The 15,489-nt window shown below is 48.9% G+C and overlaps 1 protein-coding gene across 1 annotated transcript; it reads right to left on the bottom strand.

The window, feature by feature from the left end:
- Window positions 1-2,206: 2,206 nt before the first annotated feature.
- On the bottom strand, window positions 2,207-10,614 carry TEKTL1 (tektin like 1). Its single transcript, XM_060146614.1, has 7 exons — window positions 10,045-10,614; window positions 8,733-8,837; window positions 3,972-4,170; window positions 3,418-3,584; window positions 3,187-3,282; window positions 2,985-3,098; window positions 2,207-2,455 (listed from the first exon to the last, which is right to left on the bottom strand). The coding sequence occupies exons 1-7, from the start codon at window positions 10,612-10,614 to the stop codon at window positions 2,207-2,209; spliced, it is 1,500 nt and encodes a 499-aa protein (XP_060002597.1).
- Between the last annotated feature and the right edge of the window lie 4,875 nt (window positions 10,615-15,489).

The raw sequence follows: 15,489 nt of genomic DNA, 5'->3' as shown, positions 1-15,489 counted from the left end.
AAAAAAGGGCCAAAAAGTAGACTCGGAAAGGACGCTTGTTGAGGGATGAGACCTGAAACAGGAAGGCAGAGCTTTGCCTTGCTGTACCTTCTGGGATTGGGTGGTCCGGACGCAAAAGTCTTCTACTGCTCTGTGCATGCTCTCAAATGACTGGGGGAAGTGTCACGGTATTGGGGGTTGCGAATAAACTTTAGTGAATTAGGTGAATTCACAAATACAGAATCTGAGTCATGGGGATCAGCTGTTGTTTCTTTGTTAAAATTCCTTCAAATTGTGTGGGCTGTCTGCTTCCTGTTGGCATCCTGATGGGTACAGGGAGGAAGTGCCTGAAGAACATTCGAATCCCAGGGAAATTCGAACCCTAGGGAACCCCTGATGGTCCCCAGGCTGTGGAGTCCCTCTTGAGATAAGGGAGCTGGCTGTGATGCCCAAGGACTCTGAGTCAGATACTGCTGGTTTGAACCCCCAGCCCTACTCCTCAGCTCTGTGACCCTGGGCACGCAGCTCTCCCTTTTTTCTGTGTATTTTCCTGTCAAATGAGCATAATTTGCTCCATCTACACTCGGTTGTTATGGTGAGCCCATCGATGCTTATAGTCTGGAGTAAGAGAGAGTGAGCATGGGGCTTCCCTGGTGGCGCAGTGGTTGAGAGTCCGCCTGCCGATGCAGGGGACACGGATTCCTGCCCCGGTCCGGGAAGATCCCACATGCCGCGGAGTGGCTATGCCCGTGAGCCATGGCTGCTGAGCCTGCGCGTCCGGAGCCTGTGCTCCGCAACGGGAGAGGCCACAGCAGTGAGAGGCCCTCGTACCGCAAAAAAAAAAAAAAAAAAAAAAGAGCGAGCATGGATTCAGACCCAGGTTTAAATCCTTTGTCCCTTGCTGGCTCTGTGACCCTGGGCAAATGATTTCACCTTCCTGAACTTCATTTCCTTCTCTGTAAAATGTTGACTGGGCTCGGTTGTGACCATGTGACTTTGCCAAAAGGATAATATTTGTGAGGGTGATTTTTAGCACATGCATGGCCAGTCTCATGACAGAGGAATCATGTGTGATTTGGTCCTTGCTGTATCCCCAGCACCTAATAGTCTCTGGCATGAAGCAGTTGCTTGGGAAATATTTGTGGCTTGAATGAGCACCCCTTATTCTATGTACATTACACCCTGGAATCTTTCTATGAGAGCAGATGATTATCACAGCTTGGTGTGAAGAGTTCTGTGATGGGAGGGCATCCAAGAGAACAGAGAGGAGAAATTGAACTATGCCTGAACGGGTGGGTGCAGTCAGGTGGGCTTCCTGTAGGAGACCACACTAGAGCTGCATCCAACAGGAAGATACTGGCTGCACTTGATCAACTTGTGAGCTCCCTGAGAGCAGGGACCATGGAAGCCTTGCTCACTGCTGCACTCTCAGCACCTGGTTCAGAACCTGGCACTTTATAGGGGCTTAATAAAGGATGCTGTGAATTTTGAAGTATCCCCTCCCCTGGGTAAATGGAGAAAAGGGCAATGGGAAGCAGGGAGGGCTCAATTCCACCTCTGCACTGGAGTTGCTTGGGGTCTGGGAATATAAACAACCTCCACTAGAGAGAGTTCCAGGGGAAGCTTCATCCCTGTGTGTGTGTGTGTGTGTGTGTGTTTTGTCCATAAAGGCAGAATCCGAGGTCTGCTTAGAGAGCAGGCTGTAGAGTTCGGTATTAAAATTCCATCTCTTCTACTTACTAGCTGCATGACCTTGGGCATCTGCTTAACCTCACTGTGCTTCACCTTCCTTAACTGTAAAATGGGAAGAACAATTCACCTGCAGTTGAAGATATTTTATGTGCAGCCACTATTCTATAGGTCTTAAATGTATGAACTCCTCTAACCTTATGACAAGGCTTCGAGGTGAACGCTGTAATTCCACATTTTACAGGTTGGAGACACTGAGGCCAGAGAGCAACAGTGACTTGCCTAAGGCCACACAATCTGAAACCGGGGAGCCAGGATTTGAGCCCTGGAAATAGGGTGGCCAAATCCATTCTATTAACTTCCAGGATACACGACCTATAACGTGTTATAGGGTAAGTGACCAGTAGGTGCCTAATAAGTGGTAATTATTAGGTTATTTTAAATTATAATTCTGCTAGAGGGAGCTCGGAGAGAGATGTTGGGTCAGGAGAGAGGGAGGGCCGCCGGGCTGGGGCCGACTGGGACTACGGTGTGCCTGTCACTTGCGGGCGACGCTGGACTCCGCGCGTGGTGGCGTGCGTGGGTCCCAGTCGTTGACCAGGCGCTGTGCCTGCTCATAGAACACGTGGGGGTGCCGCTGGCGGAGGCGCAAGCGCACCACGTTGTAGTCCACGTCCTGCCCGATCTTCTTGCAGTTGAAGCTCCAGGCGACGTTCTTGCGCATGGAGAGCAGCTCTTTCAGGTTCTCTTCCACATGCGCGATGCGGCGCTGCAGTTTGTCAGTGCCCTGGAGACGGGGAGGGGCCGTGTTGAGAAACAGGCGAGCCCCAGCGAGGCGCTATCTGGGATGCGAGGACACATCTGGGCCAGGTGTGCATGTGAAAGGACAACAGCTGAAGAGGGGAGGGGCCTCAGATGGGGGGCACATCTGAGTCAGGTGTGTGTGTGAAAGGGCCTCCCCTGGGAAGGAGCACAGCTAGGAGGGGCGAGCCTCGAATGGGGTTGGGAGTTACACACCTGGGCCAGAATGTACTTGGAAAAGAACCTGTGACAGGGCGGGTATGAAGGAGGGGATGCACCTGCAGCTGCGGGGAGGAGCGGACCTTGGATAGAGGTGGAGCAGAGGTTGAGGGAACTTATTTGAGACAGGTGTGGGTATTGAAGAGCATCCTTCTGGTCGGGGAGTTGAAGGACTCACAGACCTGAGTGAGGGGGTCTTACCTGGGCTAAGTGTGCTTGAGAAACGAGTCTTACCAGGGCAGGGCTGCGCCTGGAGAGGGAGGGCAGACGCGGAAGGGGGATGGACAGGGGCTTACCTGGGCGAGGCGCGTGGCCTCCGGGAGTTGGGTGCCCACGTGTCTCTGATACATGCGAACCAGAGGTCTGTCCAGTTTCTCTCGAGTCTCCAGGTGACTTTTTGACAGAGGACCCTGGCGGAGTGTGGTGTGTAGAGCCGTGAGGCCGAGCCTACCTGACGCCCCTGGCCGCATCCCCGCAGACCCTTTTCCCAAACCGTACCTTGACGAGGCCGCGGGTGACGCACATCTCCTGGTTGAATTTCGTGCACCGGTGGATAGTGGCCCTCATTAGTCCTAAGGTCATGTTCAGTCTATCCTGGGTGGGTGGGAGCACAGGGAGAATCACCTCGGCCTCCTGTCCCCTCTCCTCCTGCGTCCCCCTTCTCCCTCCTCGGTGCTATAGCATCCTAGCCTCCAGCCGCCAACTCAGAGCAGCGCCGGCGGGGCCCACCTTCAGCTCCAAGGTCTCGCGCATTTTCTGCGCTAGCGAGGCGCACACGTGGTCGCTGATCTGCTGTAGCTGTTCTCGGATGTCCTCCTCGTTCTTTGCCATATCTAGCAAAGTGTCCTTGGACTCCATTAACAGTCGCTTGGCTTCGTACAGCGCCGTGGCGCACTCTGACGGAGTGGGGAGGAGGGATGCGTGTGGGGTGTCAGGGTCTCCTTTTCCCAACCCTGGCTTTCTGCATCCCCCTCTCTATTCTCAGGTGGTGGTGGGCCCTGGGCAAGGGGGCTTTACTGATGGACTGGGAGAAAGTCCAGGGGAGGGGCCAATAGCGGGGTTCGTATGAGTAGCATCAGGGAGTGACTGAACGAGTCGGAGTGTGGGAAGCAGTAGTGCGCAGGGGAAAGAGCTAATCAAGAACGTGCGCTCTGCTGGAGACTGGCACCCCTCTCTCTTGGTCGAGGGGGGCCGTTACCCGGGGAAGGCGGCAGCTGAGAAGTGGGAGAGAGGTGAGTACCGAGGAAACCCACTATAGTGGACTCCTTTCTGTGGAGTTTTACCTGGGGTATAGGTGCCCACAGGGTCTGGAGGAGGGGTTTTCAGGCCCTGAGTGCGCGGGGTGGGAACTCGGGAGAGGGTCACCCAAGAGTGGCGGCCGGCCTGCTCCAGAATCTTGTCCAGCGGCTGGTTCATTAGCTCCGCAGCTTGGAGCCTCTCCTTACAGCAGAAGACCAGAGTGTCGCGGCAGGAGGCCAGGGTCTGGGAGTGAGGAAGGAGAGAGAGGCAGAGGTCAATTGTAAGCTGGGAGATTGGGGGAAGTGACTCGCGATCTCTCAGCTAGTGGCTGCAAAGTGTTTTGCCTCCAAATTGACTTTCTCCAGTTCTTGTTGCAGCCGGAAAGGAGCAACCCGTTTTCAAGTGGAAGCTCAGACGCGCAGTACTCTCAGCCTCTGTCCAGAAGCCTTCAGTGGTCCCCGGGTGGCGAGTAAGGAACAGTAGGGGCTGGTGGCAGCTTTCCTGTTCCCAGTATTAGTTGCTTGGGTCCTGTGCCTGGCTCTGCTCTGGGAACCTGAGAAAGTCCCTCCCCCATCCATTTCCCCATCTGTGAAGTGGAGCGGTATTTAGCTGTACCTACACTTTGGTCTTCTTGTGCCATCCCTTCTCCTCAATTGCATTCAGGGCTTATCCCACCCCCATCCCTAGTCTCCAGGTCTCCCTTCCTCTTTTCTATTCAGTATGAAGCACCCTCAGCTGTCTTCAGAGTTCCTCTTTCCAGGCTCTACTGCATCTGGACCCCCATCCCTACCCAAATCCTACTGCCACTATTATAAAATATATTGCATTCCTTAGATATTTGTGATTATTTGAAAGCCATATTAAAACAGAAGACTTGGGGCTTCCCTGGTGGCGCAGTGGTTGAGAGTCCGCCTGCCGATGCAGGGGACACGGGTTCGTGCCCCGGTCCGGGAGGATCCCACATGCCGCGGAGTGGCTAGGGCCGTGAGCCATGGCCGCTGAGCCTGTGCGTCTGGACCCTGTGCTCCGCAACGGGAGAGGCCATAACAGTGAGAGGCCCGCGTACCACAAAAAAAAAAACAAAAACAAAAACAAAAAAAACCAGAAGACTTCATATATATATCCATATAAACACCACATTCATCAAAATGTAGAATATTTCCATCACCTCAGAAATTTCCTTGATGCCCTGTACCTCTTTCCCACTAAGGTGCCTAGTAGATTAGTGAAGGGCTCAGGAAACTACAAACTTTGGACTGGCCATCCGGTTTTGTAAATAAAACTTCATTGGAACATGGCCGTGCTCATTCATGTACATATTGTTTCTGGCTGTTTCTGTGCTCCACTGGCCAAATTAAGTATAGATCTTTCTCGAGTTACGACGGGGTTACATCCCAGTAAACCCACTGTAAGTTGAAAATAGTATGTTGAAATGCATTTAATACACTTAACTTACCAAACATCATAGCTTAGCCTAACCTTCCTTAAACGTACTCAGAACACTTACATTAGTCTACAGTTGGGCAAAATCATCTAACACAAGGCCTATTTTATAACAAAGTGTTGACTATTTCATGTTATTTATTGAATACTGTACTGAAAATGAAAAAAGAATGGTTGTATGGGCACAGAATGGCTATAAGTGTATCCATTGAATATTGCATGTAATTTATCGAATAATGTACTGAAAGTGAAAAACAGAACGGTTGTCTGGGTACAGAATGGCTATAAGGGTGTCAGTTATTTACCCAGTGGTTGACTGGGAGCTGTGGCTCACTGCTGCTGCCCAGCATCATGAGAGAGGATTGTACTGCATATTGCTAGCCGGGGAAAAGATAAAAATTCAAAATTTGAATTACAGTTTCTACTGAATGTGTATCACTTTTGCACCACCATAAGTTGAATCATTGTAAGTTGAGGGCCATCTGTAATTGTGACAGAGACTGTATTGCACACAAAGCTTAAACAATTTACTACCTGACTCTTTAAGAAAAAGCTTTTGAAATTTAGAACTTCATATAAATGGAATCATACAGTGTGTCCTTTTTTTTTTTTTTTTTTTTTTTTTTGCGGTACACGGGCCTCTCACTGTTGGGGCCCCTCCCTTTGCAGAGCCCAGGCTCCGGACACGCAGGCTCAGCGGCCATGGCTCACAGGCCCAGCCACTCCGCGGCATGTGGGATCCTCCCGGACCGGGGCACGAACCCGTGCCCCCTGCATCGGCAGGCAGACTCCCAACCACCACGCCACCAGGGAAGCCCTACAGTGTGTACTTTTAATGTCCAGCTTCTTTTGCTGAATATCATATCATTGAGATTCATCCATTTAGGTAAAAAAATGGATTTTAAAAGTCTTTCATTCATTAATGAATTCAAATATTCATTAAGCCCTTCCTGTGTGCTGGGCCGTGTGCCAGGTGGCAGGGATACAGTGGGGAAAATGATCCGGTTCCTGACCAAAGGAAGTGAGAGGGTCAGCATGTGCAGATAAGATTGGATAGTGAGTGAATCAGAGAAATGGGGATTATCTGAAAGGGTGCATGGGATCAAAAGAGGTTTTTTTTATTGTGGTAAAATAGACATAGAAATTTGCCAAGGAAACCATTTTAAGTGTACAGTTCAGTGGCGTTAAGTATATTCACAATATGCAACCATCCCCACCGTCCATTTTCAGAACTTTTCACCATCCCAGATAGATCTGTATCCATTAAAGGATAACCCCCCATTTGTTCACTGGTGAGAATGATCCAATAAAGAAAAAACTATTGATGATGCAGTAGAAGGGGAGAAGGTAGGTGTGGCAGGTAGATAGAATTATAGGACCTGGCACCGGAAAAATGAGCGAAGTTTTCTTCAGTGGTTTCCATGCATTGGGGTCATTCATTGAGAATGAAGAAAGAGCAGGGAGTTGGAGAGATCTGAAGGAAGAGAAGGTATGAAATAACTTGCACAGTGGGACAGCAAGCCTTCAAGAGACACATGGTGAGATCTCTGGGAAAGCTCTGAGTGTCAGTTTGAGATCTGAGTTCATGATTTTAAGTTGAAACACGTCTATTTTGTGTGAGCATTTTTCTCCTGGGTTTGTATCTGTCTGTCTTTTCCCAACTCCCAATTTCCCTTTCTCTCTTGCAAGCCCTTCCCTAAGGGGGCCACAGGGTCTTCTCCCTTGTCTGTTTCAGACTTCCTTGAAGGATTTTTCAGGATCACCAGCTTTAAAGGAACATGACAGCGGCCTGGGGGTGCCGTAGGTTGAGTGCAGTTAAGGTTCAGCACCACGGACAGTAGGTGCACCAGCTCCTAAGTCCTTTCCCCCAACTCCGCTCTCCCAACCCTGGCCGCTCCCTTCTTTGAATGCCCCTATAATATGAACTCCTTGAGGGCAGGGCCAGTTCTGTACTGTTCACAACTTTGTCCCCAGTGCCAGGCACGGTGGTTGGGACACCAGGGTACTGGATTAATATTTGTCAAATGGAAGAGTCAAAAGTACACACAGGCTCCATGAAACATAAGTACTCTCCCATCTCCATTAGTGATCTCATAAGGAAATCCTTGTTGCAAGAGTAGGATTCAGTGAGAGACCATCCCTGGCTGGAGCTGACAGAGACGAGCACATAGTACAGTGTAAAGAGCTCAAGACGTCTGAGTTAAATCATGAGGAAGTTCTCCCACTTCTGGGTACATATCCAAAGGAAATGAGGACCTCGAAGAGAAACAGCTCCCATGTACATTTCAGCATGATTTACAACAGTCAAGACACAGAAACAATCTAAATGTCTGTTGACAGATGAATGGATAAAGAAAATGTGATAATATATAATACAGTAATATAATAATAGTAGTAATTACCAGTAATAACAATATTACTATATTATATTAATACTATTACTATACTAATAATATATAGCAATAATAATATATTAATAATTAATAAATTATGTAGATATCAATATAGTATAGTATATAATAATATATAATGAAATATTATTCAGTCTTAAAAAAGAAGGAAATCTCGCCATTTGTGACATCATGGATGAGCCTGGAGGATATTATGCTACGTGAAATAAGCCAGATGCAGAAAGGTCTCGCTTATATGTGGAATCTAAAATAGTCACATTCAGAGAGGGAGAAAGTAGAATGGTGGTTGGCAGGGGCTGAGGGGAGAGAGAAATGGGGAGATGTTGGTCCAGTTGTACAAAGTTTCAGTTATGCAAGATGATTAAGTTCTGGGGATCTAATGTAACTATAGTTAGCAATAGTGTCTTTTATAATCGAAATTTGCTAAGTGTCCTCACCACACACACGAGGTGATTATGGTGATTATTTCACAGTGTACACGTATATCAAATCCTCAATTTGTACATTTAAATATATACACAATTTAAATTTGTTAATTGTATCTTGCTAAACCTGGAAAAAAAAAAGACACCTGAGCTGAAACCACAGCCCTACCACGGGCTAGCTCCATGCCTTGGGTGAGGCCATGTCTTTCTGAGCCTCAGTTTCCCCATCTCTAAAGAGGGGATCATAGTTCTATTTCACAGGAGGATTTTAAAGACTTAATGACTGCACAGGGCTTGGCACAGAGGGGGATGTTCATTGCTATGTTGAGGCCCAACTCCATCTCTCAGAGCTCCAGTCTTTCCCTTTCATAAAGTGGAAATACAGTGAATGTCAGGTCAGGGTGGGGCGGGTGTGTGGGTTGAGGGATTTGCTGTTGCTACAGTCCCCAAGGTTAGAGCAGTTTGCCCATTAGGTGGCCAAGGGTCCCCCTCCAGCTCCCTTAAAGTGGCCCCAGGTATTCCCAACCTTGAGCAGGGCCTCTGATTTTTCCATATCTTCCTCCATCTTCCTCTTCATCTTCTTTAGTTCCTCTTTCTCCCAGGTAAGCATACTGTCAGCTTTGTCAGGGATCTGGAAAACAAGGAGAGAATCTTTCACACCTTTGGGAGAGGGCTGGAGGGAGAGTTCTCCTTCCAGAGTAGTAGAGGGTTTGCCAACCTCATAAACTCTGGCTTTGGGGAATGGAGTTGGGGGCGCTCTCGCCTTTTGGGAATCTCACTCTCTGAGAAGGCTTTACCTTTTAGGGGGCTCTCACTTGGGGTAGGTCTTACCTTCTAGAGAGCGGGGCTGGGGGCTTCTCCCTTTTTATAGGTAGGAGCCCAGTGAGCTGGGATGGAAGTGACTTAACCTGGGGAAAGGTTATCACCACTTTCTGGGGCTGAGGGTCCCCCTTCCTTGGTGATGGTCTTATCTTCTCTCCCTGGCTAGAAGTGGAGGAGTCTCATCATAGGTTTGCCTTCTTGAGGTCTTACTATCTGGATCTGGGGGCTGGGACTAGGAATCCCACCCTGTGGGTGGGGTCTCATCTCTCCCCAGGGAGGCTGGAATAGTCTCCCCTTTTGGGGTGGGGGTCTGGGGTTTCACTTTAGGGGGAGGATTTCACCAGGGCTGGGACTAGGGGTCTCACCCTTTCCCCCTGGCTAGGGGCTTAAGTCTCAGGTGCAGGGGCTGGGAGTCCAAGGGTCTCAATCTTTACGCAAAATCTGCTCCTTTCCGCCTGGGTGAGGCCCCGGGAGGGGTTCTCACTCGCTGAGGCTGGTGGGGGACTTTGGTTAGGGTTTTAAAAATAAGCATTTTGAGGAGTTTCGTCTGGGTTGGGACCAGGACATCACCCACTCTGCTCAGCTGGGGGCTTTGTGTGTGTTTTCAGTGGGATTGGGGCACTGAGGGTCTCATGCCTGTGGGAGGGTCTCACCCTCTGCGCCTAGGGACTGGGTGAGTGATTTCATGTCTGGGCTGGGGGTTGTAGATTTTACTCTTTGGGAAGGATTTCATCTAGTCTGACTCAAGGGTCCCACCTCTCCCTGGCTGGGAGACTGGGATAGATTCCCCCTCTGGGGCAAGGGGCCTGAGAATCTCATCTCTTTGGGTGGATCTCCGCCTCTGGCGCTGGGAACAAAGGCACCTCATCTTGGGAGTATTTTCTTGTGGTCTCACTCAATGGAGCTGGGACGGGTTGGAGAGTTCTCTCTATAGGGTGGGTTTTGCCCAGGCTGAGAGCATCTGGGAGCGGAGGCCTCAGTCTTTGCGACTGAGCTGGGGGGAATGGTGGTCCCACCTTCTCAGACTTGGGCCGGTAGCCCCGCAGCTTGACGCTCTGCTGGTTAATAAGCAGGGCCTTGCGCACTTCGCTGAGCCTGTGGTCGGTAGCCTCCCGCTGGCGCTGCAGCAACCGCAGCTGCCCATTGATCTGGTTCTGGGCGCGGCTGAGGCGGGCGGCAGTGAGGCGCGCCCCACGAGCGTGCGCGTGCACCACCTCGGCCGTCTGCAGGGCCCGCGCGTCGCGGTGCATGGGCAGCGGCAGGCGCGCATTCCAGGCAGGCGGCTTCATCTTGCCCTTCCACAACGTAACGCCCTCACCCGGCGGTGGCTTCTCCATGGTGCTGCCACCTTTGAGCATCTCCACGCGGAAGCGCCAGGGCAGGATGTAGGCGGCCCGGCCGAGGTGGCGCGCCATGTGTGGGTCCCGCACGCTGTCCTTGGGTTGCCACATGGTCACCGCCTCTCGCCCACAGCGGTCGGTCAGCTGGTGCGCCTTCTGTGTCAAGGCCTTGGTCGCCTCGCGCCATGCTGGAGGCCCAACACGCGTGTCCTGGCTGTGCTCAACCGGGGGTATCAACACGGGCATGGTCCCTGATTGGGGTCCTCGCCTGGCCCGAGGTCCTCTCCAGGAGAGGCAGGGACCCCCAACGACACGCAACTCCTTCCTGGCCTGGAGAGTGAGTGAAGCAGAGCACCCATCACTATGACGACCGTGGCAACAGCGCAGGCAGAGTTCCAAAAGTGGGGGAGGGGAAAGGCTACAGGGAAGGGTTGGATGGACTCTGCTTTGGAGCCAGGCAGAGGTGGCTTGGAATCCTGGCTCTTTGAGAAAACCGACCTCATCTAGCCAGCCCCTCACTGTTGCTTCTTACCCTCCAGGAACACGGGCCTTCTTCCAGCTCTGAGGACATGCTAAGGTCTTTCCCACTTCAAAGCTTTAGATTTCCTGTTCCTTCTGTGTAGTATACTCCTTTTCACCTCCTTCCCATGGCTGGCTCTTTTCCAGTCTTCAGAACCCAGCTTAAATATTACCATCTTTTGCGGAGCACAGGCTCCGGACGCGCAGGCTCAGCGGCCACGGCTCACGGGCGCAGCTGCTCCGTGGCACGTGGGATCTTCCCGGACCGGGGCACGAACCCATGTCCCCGGCATCGGCAGGCGGACTCTCAACCACTGCGCCACCAGGGAAGCCTCAAATATTACCATCTTAAAGGAGTCTTTCCTTAGTGCAATATCTAAGCTCTACTCTCTCCCATCACTCAGGATTTTTAGTGCAAGCCACAGCAAAGGAAAAGATGGTTTCCCGATCAGAATCACAGCCAAAAAATACAAAGACACGTGGTGGCTCTTGAGGACACCATGGCAACCACTGCAGAAATCTCAGCTGCTGGTTGGCTGTCCCTGGGAGCGGCACTGTTACTGCGACCAGCAACTGAGTCAGTTCTCTATAGTACCTGCTTTTTTGCCTCCTTAGTTCCCAGGGTCCAAGGTGGCTGCATCTAATTGCCTGAGCCTGTGTCACATGATCATGCCTGAGCTACAAGGGAAGCTAGGAAAGTGACTCATGTCTGAACTTCCTGTTTCTATGGCGGAAGGAGGACTTTGTTTTCCACCCACCAAGAGTTACATGATGTATAATTCCTCCAACATAGGAAGCCTCTCAGAGTCTGGGGAAGAAAAAGAGACAGTTGCCCTCAATCTCTCCCCCATAATTCTCCATCACATCACCTCGTTTGTTTCCTTCTAGCAGTGGCATCTTTATCTGGGCCATTCATAGGCATCTCAAACTCGACAGGTCCAAAACCACACTTTTGATTAATCTCCCTGATCTTTTTCCTCTGCTAGTGTTCTTTGACTTGATAGTTAGCCCACCATCCACCCCAGTTGCTCATGTTAAAATCTTAGGAAGCTTCCTTAATTTTTTTGTGTCCACATCCAATCCATCAGCAAGTTTTGCCTGTCCTACCTTCAAAACTTATCTCCGATATGATCTTTTTTTTCCTCCATTGCTACCAGCGGCATTGTCATTCTCATTCACACCATCATTTCTCACTCACCTGGTCTCCCTGTCTACCCCCTCCTCCGTTGCCTCCCCAAATTCATTCTCCACACTACAGTCAGCACTATGTTTTAAACTAGAGCACATCACTTTCTCGCTTAAAAACCCTTCAGTGAATCTCATAGTACTTAGAATAAAATCTGAGATCTTCACTCAAAAGTGTCACTTCCCCGAACTAACTCATCTTCTATCTTCCACCTCCAGGTCCACTCCACACTGTGCTCCAGTCTCTCTGGCCATTTTTGTGTTCCTCTAACATGTCATGCTAGTTCCTACCTCAGGGCCTTTGTACTTGCAGGTACCCTTTTGGCTGAATCTCTTTCTCTCAAGATTTTTGCCTGGCTGGCTTCTTGGTGTCCTTCAGGAAGGTCTCACCTCTAAGCCAGGTCTTCCTCAGCTCCCTTAGTCTTACAGTCTCTTTACATGGTGTCTTCATAACACTCCCTACTATCTGAAAATGTCTTATCCATTTATTTGCTTACTGAAAAATTTTTTTGTCTCCCCCACCTACCCTGGAAGAATCCAAGAGTCTCGAGAGCAGGAACCTTCGTCTCAGGTGCCCAGCACAGCTCAGGGCACATAACAGGTCCTCAGTACACATGGGATGAAGGAATGGATGGCCTCAATCACATGCTGTGATAATTTTACTTGCTTCTTTTTTTGAGATGAAAGTTTCATAAATAAAAATAACCATTTTGGGCTTCCCTGGTGGCGCAGTGGTTGAGAGTCCCCCTGCCAATGCAGGGGACACGGGTTCGTGCCCCGGTCCGGGAAGATCCCACATGCCGCGGAGCGGCTGGGCCCGTGAGCCATGGCCGCTGAGCCTGCGCGCAGCGGGAGAGGCCACAACAGTGAGAGGCCTGTGCACCGCAAAAAAAAATAAAAAATAAAAAAATAACCATTTTAAAGTGCACAATTCAGAGGCATTTAGTACATTCACGATGTTGTGCAACCACCGCTTCTACCAGGTTCTAAAACATTTTTATCATCCCCAAATAAAATCTTGTTCCCATTCCCCTCTCCCCTCAGCCCCTGGCAACCACTATCTACTTTCTATCTCTATGGATTTGCCGGTTTCGTATATTTCATTTAAACTAATCATACACTGTGTGACATTTTGTGTCTGGGGCCTCTTTCACTTAGTGTGATGTTTCTGAGGTTTGTCCAAGCTGTAGCATGTAACAGTACTTCATTCTTTTTCATGGCTGTATTCCATTATATTTATATATTGCAACTTTGTTTACTCATTTATTCATTGATGGACATTTTATGTATGTTTTACTTGTCTCCTTTGTCTACCTTCCCCATCAGACTGTGAGATTCATGAAGGCAGTGACCTTGCCTATTTTATATATCACTGAAACCCAGCACCCAGCACAGATGGTGGCTCATAGTAAGTACTCAATAAACATTTATTTAATGAATACATGAGTGAAGGAATGAATAAGTGTTTTCTTATTGAGTGAGAAACGCAAGGAAGAGAAAGGAACGAATGACCCTGGCTTTGCAAAATCAAAGGATCATTTAGTAATGGGGAGGAATAAGATGGAAAACTGAAGGCTCCCAGGTCAGCCATGCTGGACACCCACCAGGAAGAAATGGGGGTAGGTAACCTTTGGTGATGGAGGCTTGTTTCAAGGATTCTCAGGAATGTGGGTTTAGTACACACATTAGCCCCTGGGCCCAATGGTATCTGACTCAACAGATCTTCACTAGAGTCAGGATAGTACCATGGTCAAGATTCTGGAGTCAGATGACTTGGGTTCAAATTATGATTCTGACACTTGCCATCTGTGTGACCTTGGGCAAGCCACCTGACTTCTCTGTGCTTCCGTTTCCTCATCTGTCAACTAGGATAATAGGATTGTGGCATGGATTAAATGAGTTAATATGAATGACGTGCTTAGCATGGTAACGGACACAGAGTAATCATTATGAAAGTGCTTACATTTCATTTTTATTAATTGAATAAATAGATGAATGAGCTATTTTAATACCAGGCCATGCAGAGAGGGTTTCACAAAGAACCAGGGAGATAGCTCATTTGGGACAATATTCTGGACTCAACCATCCACCTTTGCTCTGTTCATTTAATGCTTCCATTTTCCTAACTGGAGGATTTCACTGGATTGGTTTGCTGCCTGGTGTATGGAGCACATCTATTGGGCAGTGTTTGTGCTGAGCTACCCGAGGGACACCTGAGTCAGACCTACATATGGAGGATTTTGGCTCCAAATTGGGTCTTTGGTGAAATTCATTAGGGCGATGGGTGAGGGTGTGGTCTGTCCCATTCTGGCTTTTAATTGGTTCTCCTCTTTCTTGCCAATATACTCCTAGTGTGTGTTACATCGTTTGAGCATTGAAATTGGTGCATACTACTGCCCATTGCTCAGTCTGCCAACTTCTCCTCATTTTCATCTTCCAACACAAGTTTGACTATATCAACTTCTAAAACTCACCTCCAGTTCCTGGCTTTGGTGGCCCGTTTTGGACACTTTTTTTTTCCTATCCTGACACACATGCCCATATTTAGGAATAGGTGAACTATCTTCTGCACTGCTTTCAAAGTCTGCTGGTCAGAGCCTGGGTTGACAGGTGCTAGAGACTGAAAGTCTGTGTCCTTCCAAAACTCGTATGTTAAATCCTAATACCCAATGTGATGGTATTTGGAGGTGGGGCTTTGGGGAGAGGATTAGATCATGAAGGTGGTGCCCTCATGAATGGGATTAGTGCCCTTTTAAAAGAGACCCCAGAGAGCTTCCTCACCCCTTCCACCATGTGAGAAGAAGCTGTCTATTAACCAGGAAGCTCTCACCAGACACAAAATCTGCCAGTACCTTGACCTTGAAATTCCCATCTTGCATAACTGTGAGAAATAAATGTCTGTTGTTTATAAGCCACCAGTCTGTTATACTGTTATAGCAACATGAACTCAGTAAGACAGCAGGTGCCTGGAAGGAACCAGAGCAGGGATGGGGTTGGCTCTCAGTCTCCAAGAGATTGAACTATGTGTGGCTGAACAGAAATAATGAAGTTTAAAAAATGCTACAGAAACACTTATATACATGAGTTGAGGGCTGGGAAAATGTTTCACTACTCTCCAAGCCCAAATACCTTCTCAAGCTAACAGATAAATCTATTTTCATGATATGAAAATAATGTATGCACATTGTGTAAAACACAGAAAATATGATGAGGAGAATAAGAATCATCTGTAATTTTACCATCCAGAGATAACTGTTCTGAACATGTTTTGATTTCACTCTAGCCATTTCCTTATCTACCCCCCTCCATATATATAGTTACAGGTATATACATCTCCCTCCTCCCAACATACTAAAGCTCAAATATTTCTAACTCAGGCCAGTGGGGAATAATATTTGTAAAATTAGCTGTCTGATT

The sequence above is a fragment of the Lagenorhynchus albirostris genome, chromosome 3 (assembly GCF_949774975.1).
Source record: "Lagenorhynchus albirostris chromosome 3, mLagAlb1.1, whole genome shotgun sequence".
NCBI classification, from domain to species: domain Eukaryota; kingdom Metazoa; phylum Chordata; class Mammalia; order Artiodactyla; family Delphinidae; genus Lagenorhynchus; species Lagenorhynchus albirostris.
Note: the sequence above shows the minus strand (reverse complement) of the source record. Positions and strands in the feature narration are given on the sequence as shown.

Bases quoted from the DNA above. Each gene is read 5' to 3' on its own strand.
- TEKTL1 (XM_060146614.1), bottom strand. From the start codon at position 10,614: ATGCCCGTGTTGATACCCCCGGTTGAGCACAGCCAGGACACGCGTGTT. The intron at 3,283-3,417 runs GTGGGCCCCGCC...CCACCCACCCAG, and splicing joins GCGAGACCTTGGAGCTGAAG to GATAGACTGAACATGACCTT. The intron at 2,456-2,984 runs GTAAGCCCCTGT...CCCCGTCTCCAG, and splicing joins AGGCCACGCGCCTCGCCCAG to GGCACTGACAAACTGCAGCG.